The sequence below is a fragment of the Pseudophryne corroboree genome, chromosome 2 (genome assembly GCF_028390025.1).
Source record: "Pseudophryne corroboree isolate aPseCor3 chromosome 2, aPseCor3.hap2, whole genome shotgun sequence".
Lineage (NCBI taxonomy): Eukaryota > Metazoa > Chordata > Amphibia > Anura > Myobatrachidae > Pseudophryne > Pseudophryne corroboree.
The window spans coordinates 518,154,461-518,165,049 of record NC_086445.1 but is presented as its reverse complement, the minus strand read 5'-3'; the positions used below and the strand labels follow the sequence as shown (position 1 = coordinate 518,165,049).

Sequence of the window (10,589 nt, the reverse complement as noted above, 5' to 3'; positions counted from 1 at the left end):
GCGATCAGATCCGAACTGCGTATGCACCGCAATGCGGCAGGCGCGACAAATGGCTGCAAAGGGGAACGCCAGTCAGTGACTGGTTTGTGCGGAGGATCCATTCGCAAGGAGATTGACAGGAAGAGGGTGTTTGTGGGTGGCAACTGACCGTTTTCAGGGAGTGTCTGGAAAATCGCAGGCGTGTCCAAGTGTTTGCAGGGAGGGTGTCTGACCACAAATACAGTCCCGAACAGGCTGATGTGATCGCAGCGGTTGAGTAAGTCCTGGGCTGCGCAGAGTCTGCACAAAATCAGTTTGTGCAGTGCTGCTACACATGCGTTCGCACACTTGCACAGCAAAAATACACTCCCCCTGCAGGCGGCGACTATTTGGTCACAGGACAGCAAAAATCGCTGCCTAGTGATCAGATCTGAATTACCCCCTTAATTACATTGCTATATATTGGTAAGGATAGTTACCTTGCCCTCTGTGTAACTGATCTATAAAAACACATGGAAGCAGCAGCAGGGCTATGTATACACTGGTTATTCGCCAACCCCATAAACAGCACAGTCGCAGCACTCTATGTTGTAGTCTAGCCAATAGGCGTCCTGTGCATTACCAAGCAAGAGACGTGGTGTGAGTGATGCAGCAGAGGTTATACAAGCACCTGGCTGGAGCCATGACGCCATTACACTGACATTACTGTGGATTGGTATTCGGTATCGCAGAGAGAGCAGCCATGGGAGCGCAGGTGGGTACGGTGCGTGAAGTCATGACACACGTGATGTGCACCCCCACCAGGAGCCAGCGCACCAGGCTGCAGCCAGATCAGCCTATTGGTTGATCAAGCCCAGCCAGTGTTGTATTGCAGTAATCAGTGCAGCATTTAAGTGACATTAATTAGATTACATTATTGAAACATTACTGATTATATAACTGTTTCATTTGCTATATATATGCTATTCCTAAAGTAGTCTAGAGACACCCACAGTTATTGGTGAGCGTATATCTACCACGTTGGTATATTTATACTAAGGTGGTAGTATGATGCAAATAAGGCACTTACTGTTCACAAATGTTCCTCTAGCGTTCGCCATTTATTTTTTATTCTACCACCTGTGCAAAATATTGTCTAAAAAAATAAAACTTTCCTAGTAAATACACAATAAAGTATTAACAGTTGTAAATTCTTAACTGCAGAAGTGTAACAGACACATGGTAAAAAACATTTGAGGCTTTAAGACTGTATGCATGTGTACATATACAGTATATATGGGCAGTACGGATGGTGTAATGGTTAGCATTACTGCCTCACAGCTCTGAGGTCATGGGTTCGATTCCACCCATGGCTTCAACTGTGTGAAGTTTGTATGTTTTCATACTTCTGTGGGTTTCCTCTGGGCGCTCCAGTTTCCTCCCACAATCCAAAAATATACTGGTAGGCTAATTGGATCCCAAACAAAGTAATAAATAAATGTAACCCTAGCGGGAATGTGTGTGCGTATACATGTGGTAGGGAATATAGATTGTAAGCTCCACTGGGGCAGGAACTGATGTGAACAGCCAAATCTTCTCTGAAAAGTGCTATGGAATATATGTGTGCTATATAAATAACTGGTAATAAAATTTTTATACAGTATATATATATATATATATATATATATATATATGTATATGTGTGTGTATGTATATAGAGGGTAATTCCAAGTTGATCGCAGCAGGAATTTAGTTAGCAATTTGGCAAAACCATGTGCACTGCAGGGGAGGCAGATATAACATGTGCAGAGAGAGTTAGATTTGGGTGGGGTGTGTTCAATCTGCAATCTAATTTGTAGTGTAAAAATAAAGCAGCCAGTATTTACCCTGTACAGAAACACAATAACCCACCCAAATCTAACTCTCTCTGCACGTTATATCTGCCTCCCCTGCAGTGCACATGGTTTTGCCCAATTGCTAACTAAATTCCTGCTGCGATCAACTTGGAATTACCCCGATAGATAGATAGATAGATAGATAGATAGATAGATAGATAGATAGATAGATAGATAGAATTTTTTGGTTTTGTGCACACTCTTCTGGCCTTTCCATTGCCTCTATAACCCTCTATAACATAATTGAATCAGATTTAATGTAACCTTAGTTCACCTATTTTCAGCTCCCCTGTTGCCTGTGCTGCTATGCCATGTGCCAATCTCACACCTGAGCCGGGTGCTGCTACTTCATGTGAATTCATGCCTGTGGCATGCTGTTTTCTAATGTAAAGGCTACATCTCTCACCCATGCATCTCTTCCTTCCCTGGCACCTGTGCTGCTATCTCATGTGAAATCTTACCTTCCTTGTCCCTGTGCTACTAGTTCATCTGGCATTTTACCTCCTGTGCCCTTCTATTGCTATCTTATGTGGAATCTTACCTCCCTTCTTGAGTGTTCTCCCCTTCCTCCTCTGGACTGGACATCTCATCTGCACAAGCTGACTGTTCCGTTATTAATAAATGGTTTACAAGAGGCTGTGGGTAATGTCCCCCCTTCAGAGAGTGGGCGAGACTCACACACAGCCTGTCAACTTATGCTCTACATATAGCACACAGAACCTGGGCCCTTGTGCTTTGCTGGGCACGCCTGAGATGACACTGCAGCTCTCTCCCTGGCAAAGCTATCGTATGCCAGGGGTTAATTTGTACACTGCCAGCAAGACTGGGATTGGCTAAGATATAAAGTCTGTCTGCTGAACCAGTGTGCTCAGTCAGGCTAGTGAAGTGCTTGGTGCATGTATGACTACGAGCTCACATTCCTATTTGATATTATCAGTACTTTTAAAGTAAAAGGAAGAGAATTGAAGAAATCCAATTTTTACTCCCACATTAGCCCACTCATGCCTCTCTTCCCCTTGTACGGGGCAAAGTTAACAAGAGTGGGAACATGACTTTGAGGTAATTTGCATCTCTATATCCAAGATTTTGGGGAAGATTTATTAATGAATGATATTCTTGTTATCACTTATTACGAAGAAATGGAGCTCCAGCCAATCAAATCCTAACTGTCGTGTGTTTGAAAAATGACATGAACTGATTGGCTGGAGCACCATTTATAATTCATAACGAGTGACAACAAGAATATCACTCATTAATAATTCTGCCCCTTTAGCTTTTATTTGTAAGTTGCCGCAGCGCCATACAAGGAATATACATGTCACAGTCTTGGAATTCTGTAAATCCGTTTCAGTTCTCTTGAGCTTAACGTTGGCAATGGTGAAACATGGAGACTCTGTGGGAGATGTGGTGAAACATCAGTGCTGCAAGTATGGTGGTACGGCGTACCGGTAAGAGATTCCCAGCCGGTACGCCGGGCTGTCCACCATACCTGCATCCCGCTGGCTGCTATGTGAGGGGAGGACAGCGCAGCGCCTCTCCTGCTCCTCAAGTCTCTGATGTCTGGTCTCCGGCGGCTGTGGCAGCAGGGTGAATCTCAATAAGGCACCGGCTTGCTAGTCAATCAGAGCTCGCGTACCGGCAGCCAGTCAGACTAACGAACCGGCGGCTTATTTTAGATACCCTCCGCCGGAGACCAGACTTCACGAGCATTGAGGGGCAGGAGAGGCGCGCGCTGTGCTCTCCTCCCCTCACACAGCAGTGACAGAGGCAGCAGTGAGCATGGGGGGGGGTCACTCTGGGGCAATGTATATAAGACACACTGGGGGCATTTGTGTGTCTGGCACTGTGGGGCAGTGTATATATGGCACTGTGAGGCAACGTGTATCTGGCACTATTGGGGTCATGTGTATCTGGCCCCCCATATGTGTATCACGCCCCCATTTTAATTGGCCACGCCCCATGTGGCCACACCCATTTTTTGGCACGTGCACACAGTACCTATAAGACATTTTTTCTACTTGCACCACTGTGAAACATGGAGACTCTGGGGGAGATGTGGTGAAACATGGAGACTCTGGAGGAGATGTACTAAGCCTTGGAGAGTGATAAAGCAGAAAGACAAAAGTACCAGCCTATGAGCTTCTAAGTGCCATGTTGCTGGCTGTGTTTGAGAAATGACAGGAGCAGATTGGTTGGTAGTTTATCACTCTCCAGGGCTTAAAGGGTGGAATACACAAGCCTTGGAAGTGATTACCCAAAATGCCTACACCAATCATGCATTATGCTTTCTGCGTGCTAATGGTTTTCTTTTATGTCTGCGTGGCTTATCTATTGCTGTGTTACTTAAATTCTCTGTATTATGGGGGTCATTCTGAGATGATCGCTCGCTAGCTACTTTATGCAACCGTGGAAATGCATAGTCGGCACCCACGGGGCAGTGTATTTTCGCTTTGCAGAAGTGCGAATGCCTGTGCAGCCGCACGGCAGAAAACACTTTTTGTGCAGAACACGACCAGCCCTGTAGTTACTTAATCTATGCGATGATTGCTGCGACGAGTGACACGGTAATGATGTCAGATACCCGCCCAGCAAATGCCCGGCCACACCTGCATTTTTCCAAACACTCCCAGAAAACGGTCAGCTGCCACCCAGAAACTCCCACTTCCTGTCAATCTCCTTGCGTTCGGCTGTGCGATTGGAATCGTAGCTAGAACCAGTGCAAAACCACAAAGGACTTCGTACCTGTACGACGTGTGTGCGCATTGCGATGCATACACATGCGCAATAGTACTGGACTTATACGCCAGTACCACTGGAATTATATGGCAGTATCACTGGAATTATATGGCAGTTCCACTGGACATATACAGCAGTATCACTGGACTGGATTTATATGGCAGTACCACTGGACTTATACGGCAGTATCACTGGACTGGATTTATACAGCAGTATCATTGGACTTATACGGCAATATCACTGGACATATACGGCAGTATCACTGGACATATACGACAGTACCACTGGATTTATACAGCAGCACAGGGACACCACCACTGGACTGATGCAGGACAACACAGCACCACTGCAATGGACTGGACTTCTACAGCAGCACTGGACATATTGCAGCAGAGGACACCACCACTGTGACTGGACTGACGCAGCACAAGACACCACCACTGGACTTATGCAGCACAACACAGCACCACTGGACTGTACTTCTACAGCAGCACTGGACATATGGCAGCAGAGGACACCACCACTGTGACTGGACTGATGCAGCACAATACACCACCACTGGACTGATGCAGGACAACACAGCACCACTGGACTGGACTTATACAGCAGCACTGGACAGTAGAGGACACCACCGCTATGACTGTACTGATGCAGCACAAGACACCACCACTGTACTGATGCAGGACAACACAGCACCACTGCACTGGACTTATACAGCTACACTGGACATATGGCAGCAGAGGACATCACCACTGTGACTGGACTGATGCAGCATAAGACACTACACTGGACTGAGCAGCACAAGACAGCACTGGAAATCACCACCCCACTTTCCCTCCCGCACAGACACTGAGGACGGAGCACGTCTTATCGTTACACTCTCCGGGACTGGGGTGAAAATGGCAGCGATGCGCAACTCCTTATATGGAATCCAAACCCCGCAAGAATCCAACAGCGGGATGATGACGCTTTGCCTCATTCTGGTTTCCGAGTCAGGCGGGAAAACCCGAGCCTGGCTTGGATCCAGGCTCAAGTAGTGAAGTCCGTTAGGGTTCGGTTCTCATGAAACCGAACCTGCTCATCTCTAGTGAAAATACATAATCACTTGACACATTGCTTTGTTAGTATTTAGTAAAGTAGGATTCTTCATTAACTGATCAGTGAGCATAGGGCCTAATTCAGACCTGATCATAGCAGCAAATTTGTTTGGAGATGGGCAAAACCATGTGCGCTGCAGGTATGGCAGATATAACATGTGCAGAGAGAGTTAGATTTGGGTGGGTTATATTGTTTCTGTGCAGAGTAAATAGCGTCTGCTTTATTTTTACACTGGAATTTAGATTTAAATTTGAACACACCCCACCCAAATGAAACGCACGTTACATCACCCCCCTCCCCTTCCCCACTTGCAGTGCACATGGGCCCTCATTCCTAGTTGATCGCACAAAGCTGCTTTTTTGCAGCCCATGCGATCGACTAGTCGCCGCCTATGGGGGAGGGATTTTTTGCATAGCAAGGCTGCGAACGCTTGTGCAGACCTGCTATGCAAAAAGAGTTTGTGCAGTTTCTAAGTAGGTCCTGACATACTCACCGGCTGCGATGTCTTCAGCATGACTGGTCCCGGAATTGACGTCAGACACCTGCCCTGCAAACGCCTGGACACGCCTACGTTGGACTCACCACTCCCAGAAATTGGTGAGTATCCGACCTGGAACGCCTTCCGCCTGCCCATCTTCTTGCGATTGCCGCAGCGATCACTTTCATCGCTGTCCCTGTCGATGCGCGTGCGCAGTTCCGACCCGATCGCACCGCTGCGAAGAAGTGCAGGGTGCAATTGGGTCGAAATGACCCCCATGGTTTAGCCCATCTGCTAGCAAAGTTGCTGCTACAATCAGGTCTGAAATAGGCCCTTAGTTCATGAGTGAACTGAACAAATGACAGAGGAGGAAATGTAACAAACCTTGGAGATTCTACATGTCATTTATCCAGTACAGTTAAAAAAAAAAAAAAAAGACAGAGTGTGATTGGTTGCTAATTGCTATAGGCAACTTCTTCACTTTAACTCTATCAAAGGTTTGATGCATCTCCCCCTACGCAAGAGGTCATCAGCAGAGTCCATGTTAGTAGGGATAGCTAACTACAAAGGATACTCTTATACAGGTTGAGTATCCCATATCCAAATATTCCGAAATACGGAATATTCCGAAATACGGAATTTTTTGAGTGAGAGTGAGATAATGAAACCTTTGTTTTTTGATGGCTCAATGTACACAAACTTTGTTTAATACACAAAGTTATTAAAAATATTGTATTAAATGACCTTCAGGCTGTGTTTATGTAAGCGGATCAGTATATGGTACGAAGTCTGCGCCCGTGCAAGTAAATCCCTGCTTACCTCTGTATACGTCTTATGCACTGCCCTCAACCTGGGCTTCTGGGGTCGCTTCTTCGGAGCCCTCCCCGCCGTGGCCCAGCCGGAACTCGACGGCTAGAAAAGGACAAGAAACAGTCTTACTGCGGGGCCACTGGTTCCCTCCAGGGAATAGGTGGCACACCGGGGCAGCTGCGACGTTCACCGATTAGGTGAATGTCATCATCGGCCCGTGGGCCTCAGCTACCCAATCATCACCTATTGGCACTTGCGCACCGAGGTGTGAGCGGGTCCGCTAGGCCTAGCGGGATCCTGCAACCGGTGCTCGACACGGACAAATACACAACTCACCATTAGTACTTACGCAGGCAATCTTGTCAGCTTGCTTGAAGCGCCCCTCCGCTCCTGGGGAAAAAAGACGACAGCAACCTCCCTACAACTAAACAACGGCTAACAACAAACTGAGCCTAATTGTTAGAAACTACAACTTATTGGGCCGGCTACGTCTCCTAATCACTAACAGGTCAAGCAAGTGCAAGTTCAAATGCGAATACATTTATTATGAGGAGTACCTTGTCATCCGGTCCGTCACAGGTTCTGCTGCCCCTCCTGGTGAGGCCCCACTCCCCACGGTCCTTACCCACCTGGGAGCGTACACCCGACGCGAGGGTCAGCCGACCCTCCGCGCCTCACCTACAGCGCACCCCGCCGAGCGGCCGCACAGCACACTCGTCGAGGTACGCAAGGCACGGGGTTCCACCTATTAGGTCAACAGCCCGATGGTGTTCTCCTCCCCTGGTGGGTCTGTTACCGGGTCACCTTGTAATACCCTAATGCCCCACAGGCCTAGTGCCTGGCTTGCGCCCCGGGCCTAGTGCCCGCCTAACTGGCGCCCGTTGGGTGACCTGGGCCTAATACCCAGGGTCACCTTATTCGTCCCACTTGGCCACAAGGACTCAACAGTATGCCCCACGGGCCAGGAGGACCCGACTCGGTGCCCACGGGCCGGAGGGGCCCGACTAACTACCCACAGGCCGAGAGGGCCTGACCATGCCCACGGGCCTAGTGCCCGAACACCCGGTGGTCTAGTGGTAGGAGGCTCGGCGCGAGGCCGCTTACCGGGCCGTTGGGAGAGGCCGCGGTGGGGAGCTTCGTTAGCTCTTTCGCTTCCCACACACCGCGGCACTCTCCGCCGGGACTTCCGGTGGGCTCCTCTGTCCTGGCCGTTCCGACGTCTTCGTCCTCTTCCCGGGCGTAGACAGGTTCTTCCAGCTGTGACCTCTTCTGTCTTCTTTTGCCGCTTCCGGGCCGCTCTCGTCGTCGTCGCCGCCGCCGCTTCTGCCGCTTCCCGGGCACCGCCGCCGTCTTCTTTCTTCTTTTTCTTCTGGAGCTCTTCTCTGCTCCGTCCCCGGCGCCGACTGACTGCTCCCGCTCCGCCGCGTCTGTTATAAGACGCTGGGAGGGGGCGGAGCTATGACGCGACGAGCCTCGATTGGCTCGTCGCGGCATGTCCTGATTGGCTGACCGGGCGCGAGCCCTGATTGGCTCCCGCCCGGCGCCGCTCCGTGCCGCGATTGGAGGGGCCTGAATCCCAATGGATGCAAGCCCCTCCGCACTCGGGACCCGCCGCAATGCCGCTGCCGACCGAGGGAGTGGGGGCAAGCAACTGCCCCCGTCCCCCGCAACCCGCTGCCCTCTCACATTTCCCCCCCCTGTTTCCTTTGTAGTCCCTACAAAAATGCGAGCTGCGGCCCACTCAAAATCTGGGTCCGCAAAACGGGGGGACGGCACCCCAAGGGTAGTTCGCGTCGACCGCCTGGGCAGGGTTGCGGAGGCGGGGACGGGAACTTCTGACACCGAAGTCACCAGTTCTTCACTCCCGGCCGACTCTCCCGATGGTGGAGGCCCCGGGACCCCTTCCGGCGGCGGCATCCACCAATCATCCTCCTCCGGGTCCGGAGTGTTCCCTGAGACCGTCTCCAGGGGAAGCAGATCCTCAAATAGGCAGGGACGCAGCATGTTCCTATGTAAGGTGCGGGCACGCCCACTCCCGTCTTCGGCCTTTACTTCGTAGACGGGGTTGTCAGGAGACACTCGCCGCTGCACAACGTAGGGCATCACCTCCCACCGTTCGCTCAACTTGTTCCCAGGACGTTTCTCGCGGACTAGCACTCTTTGCCCCTCCGCGAACGGTCCTCCTAGTGACCTCCCGGGGCTGGGGTGCAGGTTGGACCCGATGTTCCCCGCTGCCACCTCCTGGGCGAACGTCAGGCGGCGTTTCTGTTCCTCAATCCACCCACTGTGTGTCCATTCTTCCTCCTCCGCCGGTAGAGACAGATCGAGGTCCTGCAGGTCCTTCTCAGGTCGGCCGAACAACAGGAAATACGGCGAGAACCCAGTGGTCCGATGCACTCTGTTATTGTAGACCCACACCAATTCTGGAACGAAGTCGGGCCAACGTCGCTTCTTGTCAGCCTCCAGGACCCTCAGCATTTGTAGCAACGTCCGGTTGAATCGTTCGCAGGCCCCATTCCCCTGGGGGTGGTACGGGGTGGTCCTTGATTTATTCATGCCATAGGTGCGACACAACCGCTCCATCACCCGCCCCTGGAAGCACGCACCTTGATCCGAATGGAGGCGCTCCGGGCAGCCGTACTGCCGGATGAAATGCTCCACAATGGCCCTAGCCGCCGTGTCGGCCGTCTGGTCCCTGGTAGGGACAACCACTGTGAATTTGGTGAAGTGGTCGGTCATGACAATGGCATACTGGCACCGACTCTCCGATCAAAACATAGTCCACCATGAGGAGCTCCAGGGGTCTGGTGGTCCGGATGGTCTGCACCGGTGCCCGTTGTTCGCCACCTTTGGTGACTGCACACCTCCTACAGGTCTGACACACGCTTTCTACCAGGGTCTGCAACCCCGGGAAGAAATACTGTCGGCGGACCCATTGCAGGGTCTTCTCTGTACCAAAATGGGCGCCTTCTTCGTGGGCCTCTGTCACCAGGCCACGGGCCGACTCGCGGGGTAGAACCACCTGCCATACTTTCCGGAGCTCATGCTCGAGGTAAGCTTGGCGGCACAACACCCCTCCTCGTACGGCCAGTCGTTCCCACTGACGTACCAGCCTCCTGCCCCACGGGCTAAGCCGCAGCCTCTCCGCGGAGGTCGGCCAGTGGTCCCGCTCCTTCCACCCCCGTACATACCGCACCTCCGGGTCTTGCCCTTGGGCCGTAGCCCAGTCCGGCAAGGTCTGCTGTAGAAGAATCCCGCGTGCTGCCTTGGGCCCGTCCGGGCTGGGGGTCATCCGGGTAAGGTCAGGCATCTCCTGACCCTCTCTCTCTTCATCCGTGGGCCCCATAGGTAGCCCTACCGGATAGCGGGACAGGGCGTCTGCGTTGGCATTCGCCTTACCCGGCCGGTATCGAATCTTAAAGGAGAACTTGGCCAAGCGGGCTACCCAACGCTGCTCCAGGGTGCCCAACTTGGCCGTATGCAGATGTGACAGGGGGCTGTTATCCGTGACCACTTCGAAGTCGGTGGCGGTCAAGTACTCTGCAAACTTCTCGGTGACCGCCCAAACAACTGCCAGCAACTCCAGCTTGAACGAGCTGTAGTTGTCAGGGTTC

At 51.4% G+C, this 10,589-nt stretch overlaps 1 protein-coding gene across 3 annotated transcripts in view; it reads right to left on the bottom strand.

The window, feature by feature from the left end:
* Positions 1-2,621, bottom strand: part of SYNC (syncoilin, intermediate filament protein) — a 93,095-nt gene extending 90,474 nt beyond the window's left edge. For all 3 annotated transcript variants that reach the window (XM_063954143.1, XM_063954144.1, XM_063954145.1), the window contains exon 1: positions 2,395-2,621. In XM_063954143.1, coding sequence (XP_063810213.1) covers positions 2,395-2,438 — 44 coding nt within the window. In that variant the 5' untranslated portion in view covers positions 2,439-2,621. The remainder of the gene's footprint in view (positions 1-2,394) is intronic.
* Positions 2,622-10,589: the final 7,968 nt, after the last annotated feature.